Source organism: Cornus florida, unplaced genomic scaffold (assembly GCF_030987335.1).
Source record: "Cornus florida cultivar Cherokee Brave unplaced genomic scaffold, ASM3098733v1 CherokeeBrave_3.0.0_Hap2_Chr02, whole genome shotgun sequence".
NCBI classification, from domain to species: Eukaryota; Viridiplantae; Streptophyta; class Magnoliopsida; order Cornales; family Cornaceae; genus Cornus; species Cornus florida.
This window is the reverse complement of record NW_026775572.1, coordinates 89,959,720-89,977,683: the sequence shown is the minus strand read 5'-3', so window position 1 is coordinate 89,977,683 and position 17,964 is coordinate 89,959,720. Positions and strand designations below refer to the sequence as shown.

The 17,964-nt window shown below is 28.8% G+C and overlaps 1 protein-coding gene across 2 annotated transcripts; it reads right to left on the bottom strand.

Annotated features, from left to right (window-relative positions):
* Positions 1-1,106: 1,106 nt before the first annotated feature.
* On the bottom strand, positions 1,107-6,993 carry LOC132295447 (ankyrin repeat-containing protein At2g01680-like). Of its 2 annotated transcripts, none has more exons than XM_059793719.1 (3): positions 6,512-6,993; positions 4,741-5,150; positions 1,107-2,295 (listed from the first exon to the last, which is right to left on the bottom strand). In XM_059793719.1, the coding sequence occupies exons 1-3, from the start codon at positions 6,807-6,809 to the stop codon at positions 1,417-1,419; spliced, it is 1,587 nt and encodes a 528-aa protein (XP_059649702.1). In that variant the 5' UTR covers positions 6,810-6,993; the 3' UTR covers positions 1,107-1,416. The 2 variants fall into 2 exon arrangements, with proteins under 2 accessions (XP_059649702.1, XP_059649703.1); XM_059793720.1 differs by having other exon boundaries at positions 4,741-5,139; positions 6,512-6,670.
* Positions 6,994-17,964: the final 10,971 nt, after the last annotated feature.

Sequence of the window (17,964 nt, the reverse complement as noted above, 5' to 3'; positions counted from 1 at the left end):
AGGTATCTGAAGTCTGGTCCTGGAAAGGGAATTTTATTCACTAAATATATAGATTGTCAATGCGTGGATGCATATATTGACGTTAACTGGGCTAGAGCAGTAGATGACATGCGGTCTACTTCAGGATATTTCACCTTTGTAGGTGGTAATCTCGTTACATAGAGAAGCAAAAAACAGAATGTTGTTGCACGTTCAAGTGTAGAAACTGAATTTAGAGGTATGGCACTTGGAGTATGTGAAACATTATGGCGAAGACTTCTCTTGAGGGATTTCGGCTATCCGCCTAGGCAACCGATTTGACTATATTGTGACAATAAAGCAGTATGTGATATTGCTCATAATCTGGTTCAACATGATCGTACAAAGCATGTGGAGGTAGACAGATTCGTCATTAAGGAGAAGTTGGTCAAGAAAATTGTGGAGTTGCCTAAAATTCTATCAAAGGATTAGTTGACCGATATCCTCACCAAAGCGGTTTCAAGTCGAGTGTTCTCATAGTTTTAGACAAGTTGGGCATGTGTGACATCTATACACCAACTTGAGGTAGAGTGTTGAGCTATTGAGTTAATGGTCAACCATTTTTGTAAATATTATTCTTGCGATTCTTTCCTATTTTAGAGATATTATAGTTGTACATTAGGTGTGGACAGATTCTTTAGAGATATAGCTTGATTGTAGGACCTATACTAATGATCCGATTACTATATATGTACCTGTATAGATTATTGATTCGTGAATAAGAAAATATTCTTCTAAAAGTCTGATTTTCAATATTCTTCTAAAAGTCTGAATTTGGAGGATGACGTCTACATATAATGGGCCACCGTATATATGTAAAACTTCTATATAATTTCATATATTTCCAGAATTCAAATTTTTACCCCAGCAATTTTTTTACCCCATTTTACCGGTGCAACAGTAGCCACCGGCCTAAACAGGTTTCCTGTTTGACAAGGGACGATTTTGCTCCCACATGACACGCCCATTTGTTCATAAAAGAACGCTAAGCTTTCACTTTGAGCGATAGGGGAGATACCACTAGGTTACAAGCATTTGGAACTAAAAGTGGCTAAATTTGTAATCAACTCCATTGAATCAGGTTCCAGTGATACCAAGTGCCGAGCAAGTCATCAACTAAAACCTACAAAGTGACATGTTTACATACGCATATACAAGAACCCTATTTCTTGCAACATGTTTACATAATAATGTATAATACAAAAAATCTACATCTTTTAATCTGCGTTTCTTATGAAGATCACAAGAAACCAAATATGCTTTCAACAACATCAAAACAAAAACACCTGCATAATGCTGAAGCCCGGGGGAGCAACTTGTGCTGCCTTTATGGACTAATACAGTTTAATAATGCTTTTCCCATACTCTTATCTGCATGTTGATTGTTGTGATATAATGTCACAGTGCATATATCTTCTCATAGTCAGACTGATAGTCCTCGAGGTCCGAGATATTAGCAGAGTAAGTCCATGAGAAAGATTTGCTTCCACTTGCTCTTCTTATGCGTCTTTGAGAATCATTGCCGAACATCCCAAAATGTTGCCGGAAAACAAAGTAACACAAGTAAGCAAGAGTCCCCAAAAGAATTGGTGTTCCCACTGCGGTAATAGTAATGGCCATCCACAAGCTTCGTTTTCCCACGACTGCAAATGCAATCGACAGGAAAGCTCCTAAAGTGCTGATGCAGGCAACCCACATTAGCTTGTTGATTACCGAAACCACCTTTTTTTGTGCCTTTGTGTCCCAAGCAACCAGAGTGATCTGAACCACGACGACAGCTAAAGATATGAAGAGGGATGTCGCGTTCAAGAGGCAGAACACTCGGAATGCAGCAGTGCCAGCTATGTAAGCCTTCCCGGTTTCAGATGATCCATCCATTAGATACTGGCCAGGCAAGTTGAATATAGCCAAGAAAGCTATGGAGGCAAATAAAACAGCAACAACCGTCACGGAATTAACGGTATTTTGGACAGCTTCCCTGTGAATTTTCTTGAGTTCTTTAGCGATCCCAGAAACTCGTCTGTTGGTTTTCTCGTTTTGAATGAGTTGAGAGTGCACTTCATGCTTTATATCACTCACTGTCCTTTTGAGTTCCATTGTTTCATCCACTCGGCCAACATGCCTAGCATGCTTGGCACCAACCTCCGCTAGAGCTTCCTTAATTTCCAATGCCGGTTCTCCATACTGGAGTTTATCAGCTAAATCCATTGCTGTTTCAAACTGATTATTAATGGCATTGACATCAACGGATGTAAAGCTCAGCAGAAGGCTCACTATCTGAAAGAAAAAGGCTCACTATATGTAAGGGAATCAAATTCCTCACAACAATTATGGAGGGAAACAAATTGCGAGTGCCACCAACAGTGGAAGAATATAATAGATGCATATCTGTGCGCGTAGTGCACTTATATCTGATCCTGAGCATGTAAAAGCCCTGAGTGTCAAATATGTACAATCATTTCAATTTTGCCAAACCAAAATTTATAATATGATATTTGTGAGAACTAAACCAACTCAGAAGATGATTCACTATGATATTATATGTAACTAATTTTGAAAAAAATTACCATTTTTTTTTTTGTCCGGGGGCCAGGAAGGGTTATTAATATTTCATATCAAAGTGTATACGCCAAGACTGTCGTATCACTGGTATCAAGTGAGCCTTCTTTGATACTGACTAGAATCAACAGAAAAAACTTAAGATACCTCTGGTTAGAATAGCAGGGACTTCATATGGTGATACTTCCAAAATCCATTCACTAATAAAGGGCCGACAAGCCAACAATACAACACCTTTTCAGTCACCATATTCTTTCAAAATTTGTTTTAATTACTTATAAAGTTCCTCTCAGTTACAATATTTCTGAATTTCTTTTCTTTCTACTCCACAGTTTGACCCAAGTCTCTCTCGTTAGTGGTGGAAGCACCAACAAGATCTCTAAACAAGAAAAGAGGGGTCTCCATGGAACAAAGGCAAAGGATAAATGAAGCAACAATTTTTGATTCACTCCTAAGCATATAATACACTACATTTTTCTTTGGTAAAAGTCCATTTTTGTGAATGAGATGGTCTACTTATATAGTACATAATGAAATTTGCCAAAGAAATGAAATTCAAAGGAATTTATACAGATTTAAGTTTCAGAGACCATCACAGTGCTTCCAAAACCAAACTGGACCAACAGTTTGAAGAAAACCGGGAAATGCTCACTCTTCCGGTTGGTTCAGCAAGCTATTTGGGGACAAATATTGTTTTATGTAGAATATTCTAGTTAAATTGTTTTACTCATTCATTTCTCTGTAATTTCAGATTTATAAAGTTTCTTGGTTTCTCTATTTTTGTTTCTGTTATGTCCAAGTAGTACTATCAAGATGTTACTTGATGTGAATGAGAAAAACCTTATTGCACGAAAGACTGAAATCGTCTACAAAAGCTCAAATTAGCAATGTAGCTGAATTTAATACCATGGACCATTTATATGAAGTTCCATAAATAAAAGCTCTCTCAGAACATGGGGGGTTTTCTACTTCGACTTGGATTCCACTGAACTTACAGAAAATTATATATGTATATGCAGGAATTGAGGAATATTTTATCCCAGAAAAGTAAAAAATAATTAAAGTGTCATCATCTCTGTGAAATTGGAAAACAACCAAAAGATGCTTGAATTAAATGATAAGTTAGTGCCTCTATTTATAAGGGGAAGTGATGTGAAGAAAATCCGTAACATTTGTTATCATCAAGGTTTTTCTGTGAGAACCCTGATATATGAAATAGGATGAGGAGATGATTATGCTACTCCTTGTCTTCTCAAATGACAACCATGTGGTCTATTTTCTTATATTCCTTATTTCTCTTATTCATCGCAAATAACAATCATGTCTTTTGTCTCTTATTTTGGAATATGTTACTACAATGTCTCTTCAGCGGTATGAGTAGATCACCATGTATCCAAACTCACAACCAAATGAACTACCTCAAGTCCACCACATGTTCTTTAGCCTATTTCTTGTGATATTTCTGAAGATATAAAGACCATGACTGTTAGGTATATATCATATATTGTTTTAAAACTCCCTAGTTTACATAACGGTTGATTTGAATAGGTACTTATAAATTATAGTCGTCTTTTGGCTACAGGCGTGAGATAGCCTATAAATATCTGCCTAATTCAACAGATTAGAAACACTGTTTAAGTTGTTCTTGTGCTCCTTCCCTGCAACCTAAATATTATGTTTATATTTTCAATTTTATATTCGAATTTTGGGCAACATGGCATCACTACGACTTGGTGATTGTTCTTACGTGAACACGCTCATTGAGGACTTCCAAGTTGTATCCAGAAGCCTTTTGTAGTATGTCAAAACCTGCATGTAGGGAGGCTACAAAGGTTTTCAGCACTGCGTGTCTATCCATTTTAGGCAAGAGTTTCTTAAATCTCTCAATTTAATTTGCTTATTATGTTGTTTAAAATATTTTCTTTATATTATTTTATATGATGCTTCTGTTTATGAATATATGAAACTAGAGTGAAATCCTAATTGAAATTTACAGAAATCCTCAAATGAGACGAGGATAAAAAGTAACACCCTAGGAGTAATGCAACAGAAAAGCGTCTAGGAAAATCGAAAACAAAAGCAGAAACAATGAAAAATGAGATCATAAGAGAATAGGTATGATTATGTAGTTCCATCTTATAAATAACATCAATCAAAAGATACCTGCGAACGACCTTTCCTTGTGGCCATATGCAGAGCTGTATTGCCCTTTTTGTCACGTTCATTCAGTATTGAGCAATCGGCGTGCAAAATTTCCTCTACTACTGAAGTATCCTTACCTTTTACAGCCATATGGAGTGCAGTTTGGCCCTTCTTGTCTTTGATGGGAACAATTCCCGGATCTCTCTCTATAAGTGCTTTTACCACTTGAAGGTAGCCATGTCTCGCGGTCATGTGCAACGAAGTTTTTCCATTTTTCCTCACTATCTTTATCGAGCTGGCATCTGCATCTAATATGGCATTCACTACGTCCAAGTGGTCCTGCATGGCAGCTGAATAAAGGGGGCTTGTGTTCGAAGAGTTGCATGACCTACAAAGCTCAGGCCACAACCCCAAAAGTTCCTTCACAATCCCTATATACATTAACCATAAGAAAATTAGAAACACAACAACCATCAAAATAGTATACTAAGGTGAATAGGCAAAAACTGCCCAAATGCAGTTAGGCTATGTTTGCCAGGCATGAAATTGGAGCTTTGGAATTGAAATAGGTGGAATTGGAGAAAACAACTCATAAAATTGAACCAAAATTTTCTCCAATTCCAATTCCAATTCCAAGGCCAAAATTTTCTCCAATTCCAATTCCAATTCCAAGGCACCAATTCCATGCAGCCACCGAACACACCCTTAATGGTGTACATATGCATGAATCACACACTTTAACAGTCATTTGAGAAGCCATGAGGGATAGGAAAGGAGAGACTAGCAAGAAGAGAACAGAAAGAATCGAAAGATTAGTTCAACACTACTCGTGTTTGGAAAAGTAGGGAAGTAAAAGAAAATGAATGATAGTAACAACCCCTCATTTTTTAATTTATTATGTCAATTCAAAAACAGAGCTAACAAAATGGGTAACTACTAATTCCATTATCATTTCCACCCTTTTGTTTTTCTTTCTTTTCCTTCTAACTCCCTCGATCAAAGTGGACTATAAAAGAAATTCTTCCCAATCTCCCACCATCATTGTATAAACCCCTAAAACTTTGATAGATATACATCACAAAGTACTTTGAAATCAAGCAAAGATTTGATTGAACCCTATTGAGGGGTTGTGAAATACAATTTTCGTTCTTTATTTTGGGTACATAAGTCACAAATTCTCTCAATACTGTCCCATTGAAGACTAGAACCCTCGTCCTTCTATTTGGAAGGAGGAAGAGCGCTGGGGCTAAGCCCTCGGTTTTACTTGTTTGAAATTTATTTCATTTAAGTGATATTCCATTATTTTTAACCCAAAAACCTCTGCCCTTAGACGATGACTTGGGGGCCTCAACATTACCATGCAAATTACATGAATTAATTTCTCCTTCAAAGGTTAACCATTAATCAATTACATATTGCAATATTGATATTCTAAGCCCATGTAGAATTCAAGAACATATATGATGCTAAATTACCTTATGGTCCATATTATTCATAAATTGGGTCAATCACACAACACAAATTTCAATCATGTAGTTTAACACACTCCAAATTCAAAATCCGCCCGAAAACCAATACTTATACATACAATAGTGTGAGGATCCAAGAGGGAAAGCTTATTGTGTACCATGGGTGTACCCAATAAATACTCATCATTTTCTTTTTCTATTGGGAATAATCATTGTTCTTATTAGGAAATGATCCTGATGCGCCCAAACATAATTATATATATATATATATATATAATTATATAAGCTATTATTGAAGTAGAGTGAGAAATAAGAGTACATACCCAAGTGACCCTTTTGAGCTGCAACATGAAACGGATCCATATCAGACTTGGACCTGATCATGAGGCTCTGTAGATCACAGAATTTGAGCAAGTAGCTGAAAATCTCTTGGAAGTTATTCTCTGCGGCCAAGTGCAGAGCAGTTTTACCCTCATCATTCTGCAACACCATTAGAGCGGAGACCGAAGCTTGATCATCCCCTTCATTCTCGATGATGGTTTTCACAGATTCGAGGTCGCCGGATCGGACGGTGGAGAGGAAGGATTGGTGGGTGATGAATCTCATAGACATGGAGCCCATGTGGATGTTTGAGAATTTTTGGTATTTTGTTGTCCTCTTTGTGAATTCTATAATGTCTCTGTTTCTGTTTCTGTAATGGAGAGGAGAGAAGAGAAGAAGAGTATGATGAGTTCAGTAATCGTTTCTCTCACTATCATGAATTCAATGGAGAGAAGACCACCAGGTGGAATGGATATATTATTGGTTGAGTTGTCTGTTTCCTTCATTTTGATGATTTGTGGTGGACTTTGGTGGATTAGTGGCTTGACTTTCAGATTTTTACTAGGGGTAATCAAAATCCTATCCCGTGGGCACTCAGATTTCACTGTCACAAATTATTTAAAATTCTTGATAAATATATATATATATATATATATATATATATATATTTAAATTCTCCAATTGGTGTATTGACTTTTTTTTATTAAACAAATAAAAATATTCAAGTAAATTCACATGAAATTATTAAACACTCAGCCTCCTCTTCTCTATCATATCATTGGACATAATATTCATTAGGACAAACTTATTTTGATAAATGACAATAGTTTTGTGTACGTTAGATCAATTTATTATTGAAAGAATTTAAATTTAATATTAGATAACTTTTTCTCTCTTCTCTCGCAACCTCTTCTGCCGCCTTCAACTTCGTCTTCCCCATCTATTTTTCTCCCTACTCCCTTCCATAAGAGGGGGAAGGTGTCATTTCTTACCTAAACTCGGCACGTAACAATAAATTCACTATGTGGGTGATTTTTACGTCATTTTTGCTTTTGTTTTATTAGATATGTTCCCGTTTGACTTGTTTTCGGCTTAAATGGTGGATATGTTGTTTTCTATCTGACTATATCTCTTATCTATATTGGTTTTTGTTATCCCCGACTTGATTTTATCTTGTGTAGGATTTGGGTGGTTTTTTTTTTTCTGTCGGAGGCTCCTTGTGGATATAGCTTTGGAGCTATTGCCTTGATGATAGTCTGACCATTGAATCACTCCCTTTGCTACTATTCTACTTTTGTGGTTTTCGTTATTGAGCTGGGGCTCTTTTTCAACAAATCTGAATCTGTTATTCATTTTTCTTGTATTGCTTCATAATTTGTATGCTTGTATCTGACTTTGTTGGTTTGCACGGCCATTTATGACTTGGCCTTTGGCCTTTGCAAAAAAAAAAAAAAAAAAAAAAAAGTAATAATAATAAATTAGATCTATTTGGCCCGTGTTTTTGTTGTGTTAATTATATTGTGATGGTGTAATGTAGGGAAGAAAAACAGTGTAATACTTAGGGTTTTTGTAATTTGATAGTATCTTTTTTATTTGTTGCTAAAAAGAGAAGGTAACGGTGAACACTAAAATAAAATAAAGATCCTTTTAAGAAGCCATTTTGTTAGTCGATTATGTAACATTTTTTTTTAACAAAGTATTTCTAATTATAAATAAACACATATCATAACAAAAATGTTATGTTTTTTTAAGGAGTATTTTGAATGAAAATGAAAATACAAAATAGAAATAATTGTCAAATCAACTTTAATAATTGATAAATGAGTGGACGTGTTTTATACTTTATCTGTTCTCAAAATAAACTTATTTTTTTTCTAAAGAACATCACTCTTCCTGTTAACCATATGGAGATGGTACATTTGGCGTCAAATTGTCATACCAGTGTAGCAAATTTTTTTATTTCTTTCTTTATTATTATTATTTTTTTTAAGATTGTAGCCAATATAATTTTTCTTTCCAAAATCCAAAAATACATGTTCCACAACTGGGAAGGAAATGTGTGTGTGTGAGAGTATATTCCAGGTGACAATAGTTAAATGCATGCATGTCGAGTCAATTAGTCTTACTAAAGGGTGTGAGCACCTTGATATATATATATATATATATATATATATATATATATTCTCACAACACACTTGATATTGGAAAATAAAAAAATACAAACAAATCTTCTTGAATATCATATCCTAAAGCCATATACAACCGTTTGAATCTTTTCCAAAACAAGAAAGCAATTTGTTTATTAAAAGTTTATTTTCTAAATTTATCGAAAAAGACAACTTTATTAAATTAAAAATATATATATTTGGCAACATGCCCAATTAATAAATTATTAACCTGACTTTTGGGGTTTAGACTGCCATTAATTTATCATTATTGGCAGCTTTGTTTTCTGGAAGCACTAACCATCTACCTGACAACCAATTTATATTTGTTTGGAAGTTTATGAAACTCACCAAAGTGTAACAAACAAACAAATAAAAATTAGAATTCCATTTAACGCACGAGAGAGCATTTCAACAGCCACACAAACTTCTTTCATACGTAGTAATAATAATAATAATAATAATAAGGAGAATAAGGGTTAATCACATTTCTCATTTTTTAAATTTGAGTAAATTACATACAAGTAAAGTGTTTAATTTTTATTATTTTAATTTCTTTTAAAAATGTAAAATATTTTTCGTACTCTTATTTAATTTAATAATAATTTAATACAAAAATCTATCAAATCAAAAGATTGTTTTCCCCAATCTTTTAAAATACTCTGTTACCCTACATTTAAAAAAATATAAAAAATAAAAAAATCTAATCAAATGTCATTATATATATATATATATATATATATATATATATAGTTAATTACAATGACACCTCCTAAGATTTGCCATAACGACAATCATACATAAGTTGAACATTTTTTTAACTATGACACACCGTCAAAAAATGGATTCAAATAATCCCTTAAAAGATGTGAAATGTCAATATTACCCTTAAATATTTTATTATAAAATATTAAAATTCTTAAATGACACTTCTATACTTCCGTAAACCTCACCAATCTCTTTCCTCGATCTCTCGCCTTCTTTCATCAGAAGGAAAACTAGGCCAATGGAGACGGACTGGTTCGGCCGTGGATGAATCGGCGGCGACTCAGATGAGGGTGACGGCGGAGAGCAATATCAACCAAATTATCATTCCTCTGTTTCATAGTCACACCCGAATTAGTCCTATTATTCGGTTTCTTTGTCAAAGAAGATGTATGATTCGAATAGTGGTGAATTCCCAGTTTGATTTTCCTGTCACCGGTGCTTTCGGTGCAGCAATTGGGTTTTGGTCTGACTTTGGTAGTGAATCCGCAGTGTGATTTGCCGTCACCGGAGTTTTTGGTGCCACAATTGTGCTCTGGTTTAACTTTGGTGGTGAATTCACCGTCACCGGAGTTGTTGGTGCCACAACTGTTCTCTTGTTTTGCTTCAAAACTTCAACTTTATCTCGAGTCTGGTTTTTGGTAATTGATGGTTCTGTAGGCAAAGGGGGTGATTGTAATGTAGTGTTTTGAGATCTGGAAGTATTAGTTGGGGGTGGCAAAGAAGTAACGTTGTGGTCTTGTTTGGTTGAATTTGGGAAAAAGTAGGTAAAAATTGAAGAAAACTGAGATCCATACGATGATGAACTCGTATTTGATGATGATGATGATGTTAAACTAGTACTAGTAGTAAATGTGGTGGTCTGGTTGCAGGTCGTAGGATTGATTCGGAGCTGAGGGTAATTTGGCTATTTCAGTATTTTGATATTTTATAATTAAAATTAATAAAATAGTAAAGGGTAAAATGGACTTTTCACATATTTTAATGTCATGTTTGGATGGCAAATTTCATAAAGGAGTGTGGTTGTCCCAAATTAAGCAAACTTTGTCCTTTTACAAACCTCGTGTTTCTGTACTTTATCCAAAAGTTTAAACGAAGTATAATTAAGTTTTATTATAAATAATAAAATTTTAAGAAGTAGTCAATCGTTTTAGAAAACAATAGTTACAAATATTTTTTTATTTATTAAAATAAGTAGTATAATTAATACTGGTATTTAGATAAGAGAAAAGATAATTAAAAATTTTAATAAAAAATAACAAATTTAATTAAAAAGGGTAAAATAGTTTGTTCTGAATTGTTGGGAGATAATTTGTAGTCTATGGAAGCGAAGTGTGATACCGGATCAATAATAGGCTCTCTCTGATAGTGCTTGCCCTTTGGCCTCAAACCCTACTCCATACAAATAATAGAAGCAAGACAAATGTTGTATTATCGTGGGTCTACTTCATCATTTATCCTACATGTGTATTTTCAGTAGATTATGTATTGAAGTGGTTTATGTATAGCGTGCGAGATAGTATAATGAGTAGAGTACAGTGCATTAGGTGATAAAAACACTCAAGTCTCTATATAAAGGAGTGTAATGTATTGCAAAATATAGACAACCGAAGTGAGAAATTAAGAGTCCGGTCTCTCTTCATTTACTATCTTCCTTGCTTCTTATTTTCTTATCAGTATATTTGTTTCTTCTCTGTTACAACTTTATTCTCCCTTAAATCAACACTAAACACAAATTATATAATTTTTAAAAAAATACCAGATAGAAATGCATTTTTTCCGGATGTGTGTGATACTTCTTAAATGTTTTTATCATATATATATATATATCTGTTGATGTAAAAATTTGCATGAATTAGACTTGGGGCATTTCATACAACAGAAGAAAAGAGGTGGCTGAGACAAGCACTGGTGTGGTGCCGACCGGGCACTCTCCATATTATCATAGCATAATTGTTAAGAAAAATTCAAATTTTTTTATAAAAAGAAGTATTGAGATATATATTTAGACATATGATTACATTTAGATCCATAATTTTATAAAAGATTGACAAAAAATTAATTTTATTGTATATATATTAAAAAAAAAAAAAATCTTTTATTATTGTATCTTACTGTTCTCGTATCCTTTTGATTTATTTTTTTGGAAATTTTCCATATCACACTATACCCATATCATTTCGATTTTGTATTTCGTATTCATATCCGTATTTGTATTCATGCTTCCTAAAAAGGATTACGTGTAGATTCAGATGTAAAATTTATCAACAATCAAATACGATTTATAGGATTTTATTAATGGAATCAATCATTCAATTTTTTTTTTTTTTTTTGGTGGGGGGGGGGGGGGGGGGGTATATGGTGTATATATATATATTTATCATGATTTAGTAAAAAAAATTATATCATATTAATGATTACATTTAGATTCATAATTTTATTTAAAATAAATACTAATTTTATTGTATATAAAAAAAAATATAATATTTTTTTTATTGTCATATCAAATATATTGTACTCATTTCTTTCTTTTCTTTTTCTTGCTTTTTAAAAATTTGTTATATCACCGTGCCCGTGTCATGTCGTTTCCGTCTTCTATATTTGTGCTCCCTAGAAAGGGTTACATATAGATCCACATGCAAAATTGCAAATAAAATTTCTAGGATTTTATTAATAATCATTCATATGTGTGAAATTATATGTGTGATTTTTTTTTTTTTTTTGGTAAGTGAATGTACAAATAACCCAAGGCCCAACAAAAGAGACCCATTAGCCATGGTTAATAACTATAAAAAAAGAAAACCATCAAAATCCAGTTCTAGCCCAACCAAAAGCTTAACTTTGTAAAACTAAGTAAACCAAAGGCAGCATACAAGCCCACCAAGACCCATTAGCCATGGTTAATAACTATAAAAAAAGAAAACCATCAAAATCCAGTTCTAGCCCAACCAAAAGCTTAACTTTGTAAAACTAAGTAAACCAAAGGCAGCACACAAGCCCACCAAGGCCCAGAATCAGTTCACACATTTAGCCTCGTAAAATATTTTTTTATTTCTGCTATTTGGTTACCGTAAAATATTTACAAAGAAAAAAATATATATATTTAACAAAAATAATCTCAACCTCATGTAAACTTTTGCCAAACACTAAAAAAAATAAAAATATATTTTATAAAACAAACGGAACGTTAAAACAATTTTTTTTGTAATTTGTTTTGCTTCCGATCTGAAGATGGACAAATTAAGAAATCCTTCCATGAATTAGGGCTAGTACATAATTCACATTTGTTCTGTATCTCGTTCCATATAACTTTAGAATATGCACATTGATGAAAAAGATACTCATAATTTTCTACAGCATTGAGGCACAATGTACATACATTTGTTGCGTTTATAAAGGGTTACAAGTGGATTTACGAGCAAAAGTCTATCTTTGAGAGAAATGGTTTTTTTTTCTTTTTCTTTTAATAATAGGGTTGTCCGGGATTTTGAGGACTGTAGTTGGCTGATTTGAGAGACATGGTTAGGCAAATCAAAACATTTATAAGATTTTTAGGACTCGCACCATTTAACAGCTAGCAATTATTGCATCTAGACATTTTTCTTTATATATATATATATACACACACACAATAATAAAATACACGTGCAAGCGAAAGTGTGCATATAATTGTAAAATAAAAAATTGTAAGGGATAAAAAAATATATGTATGAATAGTTTTGCTTTATAATTTATTACGTATAAATAAATATTATACTATATATTATTTATTGAAGTAAATAGTATTATTTATAAAAAAATTAAATATAAAATAATTTTGTATTTAGAATTCTTAGTTTAAAATTTTATTCGTATATTGATATAGAATTGTTGTTATATATTTATTGAAATAAATTATATATTTTCTTCTCTAATTAGATATCATTTCTTAAATTTCAGTATTTCCTACTACTATGTTATTATTATTAGTATTAATCCTCTAATTAGATTTTCTTTTATTGAATTAAATAAATAAATAAATTTTAAAATATTGCATTTTTCTTCTCTAATATTAGATTTCCTTTTATTGAATTTCAATACTTCAATTTTTTAATATTAAATATTTCCTTCTCTAATTAGAGTTCTTACTACTTTAATATTATTAGTAGAGTTGTATTTCCTATTACTATATTATTAAATAAGTTTTTTAAATATTATATATTTTGTTCTCTAATTAGATTTTAATTTATTGAATTTAAGTATTTCCTATTAGTATATTTATTGAATTTCAGTACTTTAATTTTTTAATATTATATATTCCATTCCCTAATTAGATTTCATTTTATTAAATTTCAGTAGTTCATATTTTATTCTATAATTAGATTCATTTTATTGAATTTCAGTATTTCTTTTCTTCCATAATTAGATATCCTTTTATTGAATTTGAGTATTTCTACCACTACTATTATTATTATTATTTCATACTCATCATATATTAAATAAATTAATGTAGTGAAGTTTAGATATACTATAGCTCTTTGTACTTTTAATAATAATATAAATATAGATAGATATATATAAACATGGGTCAAGTACATAAAACATCTTTAAAGTATGAATATAAGTATGCTTACGGACTTTACAATGCATCACACCCTTTAGGTACAAAAAAAAACACCCCTCAAGTTTCAATTTGGTGCAATTAGGTCCCTATGACATATTTAAACCTAAGTTAACTAAATTACCCTTACTGAACTATTTTATAAAATATATAAAAATAAATAATTTTGTAAAAAAATTGAAAAGACATTATGCAATAATTCTGACAAAAGGGTATTTTTGTACAATGTCAAAACATTAGGGACAAAGTATACTTTAAGAATATTTTCAGCGCTTGTACCCTATACACACACACACATATATATACTAGGAAAAGGCACGTGGATTTTCCTATTTAATTTTTCTTCACGCTGCGAAATATAAGTCAATGACACTCTCATGGTTAGTCATTGAATTCAAGGCCTGATGATGCACGTGGTGAATATTTTGTAAGTTATAAAATTTTTGTCTTCATATTGATTAATAAAAATTTATTTTATATTAATAAATAACTACTGAAATATTTTGAAATTGGTGATAGAGTTTTAGTTTAGTAAATTAATAAATTCTTTTATGTTTTTATATTAATACTGAAATATGTATATTTTATTTTTTATTAAATAATAATTTTTTATTTTAATAGAGAAATATTTGAGTTTTGCAAAGTAACAAATTGTTTTAGGTAACTTGAATTTTATTAGGTAATTTGTAATTTGAATTTTATTAGATAATTTAAAATTTAGTATAATTTTTAATTTACAATAGAAATTCAATTATATTAATTTTTACTTAAATTTTAAAATAGAAATTCAATTATACTAATTATACATTAGATTGAAATTGATATAAAAATTTATTATATGGAGTTTGTAGTTTTTGGAAGACCCTAGGTTATATTTTATTTTCTTTAAATATGTAATTTGTGGTAGAATTTTATAGAAATTATTTTATTTTATTAAGATATATCTTTGTAAAATTAGATTTTCTTTTATTAAAAAAACTCATAAAAAAATAGATAAATACAAGGGTTATATACTTATATGTGATAGAGTTCTCTTTTTGTAATAATTAATAAATATTTTTTATACTAAAAAATAAATACTGAAATGTTCAAATTCTTTAACATTTATATTTTATTTATATGTATTATTATATTATTATATATATTTTTTAAATATATCCTTATCTAATGTGATAGGGTTATAGAAATTGTTTTACTTTCTTTAATATATCCTTATTTAATTAGATTTTATTTTATTAGAAAACTTATAATAAATAGAGAAATACAGGTTACATGTGATAGAGTTTTAAAGAAAATAAAATACTTAATTTGTGGTAAAGTTTTAGTAATTTGTATTAGAGTTTTATAAAAACTATTTAAATATATCCTTATCTAATGTGATAGAGTTTCATTGCAAATAAAATAGGTAATTTGTGATAGAATTTTATATAAATTATTTATTTTCATTAAATATATATATCCTTGTCTAATTATATTTTTTATTAAATATATATAACCCTGTCTAATTATATTTTTATTAAATACATATATCCTTGTCTAATTAGAAAAATTATTTTATTTTTTATACCAATTATTAAATATTTTTTATATTAATAATTCTTGTCTAGTTATATTATATTTTCTTAAAAAATTCACATTAAATACATAAATAGGTAATTTTTATTAGAATTTTATATAAACTCTTTTAAAAAAATATTTTATTTTCTTTAAATATACCGTTATCTAATTAGATTTCCTTCATCAAAAAACTAACAATAAATATATAAAAACAAGCTATATGTGATAGAGTTTTAAAGAAAATAAAATAGATAATTTGTGGTAGAGTTTTATAGAAATTATTATATTTTCTGAAAATCTATTTATAATAAATAAATAAATAAACAAGTAATTTGTGTTATAGTTTAATAGAAATTCTTTAAAAAATACTTTTTATATCAATTAATAAATATTTTTTTATATTAATAATTCTTGTCTAATTAGATTTCCTTTTATTAAAAAAATCATAATAAATATAAATAAGTAATTTGTGTTAGAGTTTTATAGAAACTCTTTTCAAACCTCTTTTTATATTAATTAATAAATATTTTTTTATCTTAATAATGCTTGTCTAATTAGATTTTATTTATTAAAAAAACTCATAATAAATAGATAAATAGGTAATTTGTGATATAGTTTTATAGAAACTCTTTTAAAAACTATTTTTAGATTAATTAATAAATGATTATTTTTATTAATAATACTTGTTTAATTAGATCTCCTTTTATTAAAAAAAAAACACTTAATAAATATATAAATAGAAATTTTGAGTTAAAATTTTATAGAAACTATTTAAATATTATATTTTTGTCTATTGTGATAGAGTTTTATTGAAAATAAAATTTGTAAATTGTGATAGAATTTTATAAAAAATATTTTATTTTCTTTAAATATATCCTTGTTTAATTAGATTTAATTTTATTAAGAAAATCATAATCAAAGTTAATTTATGGTAGAATTTTAGAAAAATTATTTTATTTATATATCAATTAATAAATATATTTTATATTAATAATTCTAGTCTAATTAGATTTGCTTTTATTAAAAAAATCATAATAATAAATAGATAAATAGATTAAATTAAATTTTATTAGATAGATTTTAGAGTTTGATTGACATTTTTTTTTTTATAAAAACTCTTTGCATATCAATTAATAAATATTTTTTTTTATAAAAATAGATACTTAAATACTGAAACTCTTTGCACATGTAATAATACTATAAATAAAAACTTTTTTATATCAATTAATAAATATTTTTTATATATAAATAAATAAATACTTAAACACCTGGGCACAACTTCTGTATTTTACTCAGAAAATTAGGTTTTCTTTTATTAAAAAATTCATAATAATAAATAGGTTAATTTGAATTTTATTAGGTAGATTTTAGAGTTTTATAGAAGTTTTTTCTATAAAATCTCTTTTCTTATCAATTAATAAATATTTTTTTATATAAATAAATATATACTGAAATACCGAAAGTCATTACACATTTAATAAATATTTTTTAAATAAATAAATAAATACTGAAACTTTAGATTTTCTTTTATTAAAAAATTCATAATAATAAATAGATAAATAGGTTAATTTGAATTTTATTAGGTAGATTTTAGAGTTTTATAGAGTTTTTTTTTTCTTTTATTTATTTTGTTTAATATAAACTCTTTTCATATCCATTAATAAATATTTTTTATATAAATAAATAAATACTAAAATATTGAAACTCTTTGTACATTTAATATTTTATTTTCTTTAAGTATATCCTTGTCTAATTAAATTTAATTTTATTAAGAAACTCATAATAAAAGTTAATTGGTGGTAGAGTTTTAGAAAAATTATTTTATTTTATATATCAATTAATAAGTATTTTTTATATTAATAATAAAAAGAGGTTAATTTAAATTTTATTAGATAGATTTTGGAGTCTGATAGAGTTTTTTTTTTTTTTTTTTTTGTTTTTTTAAAAAAATACTTTTCATATCAATTAATAAATATATATTTTTATAAATACATACTTAAATACTGAAACTCGTTGCACATTTAATAGTAGTTTAGATAAAATATTTTTTTTATATTAATTAATAAATATTTTTTATATAATTAAATAAATACTGAAACACTTTGATACAACTTCTATATTTTACTCTAAAAATTAGATTTTCTTTTATTAAAAAATTGTAATTTGTAATATGTGTTAGAGTATTATAGAAAATATTTTTAAACTCTTTTTACATGAATTAATAAATATTTTTATATTTTAATAATTCCTATCTAATTAGATTAGCTTTTATTCAAAAAAACTCATAATAAAAGGTAATTTGTGGTAGAATTTTAGAAAAGTTATTTTATTTTTCATATCAATTAAAAATATTTTTTATATTAATAAT

Excerpts from the sequence above, each read along its gene's own strand:
- LOC132295447 (XM_059793719.1), bottom strand. The coding sequence starts at position 6,809 with ATGGGCTCCATGTCTATGAGATTCATCACCCACCAATCCTTCCTCTCC. Across the intron at positions 5,151-6,511 it reads AGCTCAAAAGGGTCACTTGG|GGATTGTGAAGGAACTTTTG; the intron begins GTATGTACTCTT and ends TAATGTATATAG. Across the intron at positions 2,296-4,740 it reads CAAGGAAAGGTCGTTCGCAG|ATAGTGAGCCTTCTGCTGAG; the intron begins GTATCTTTTGAT and ends TTTTTCTTTCAG.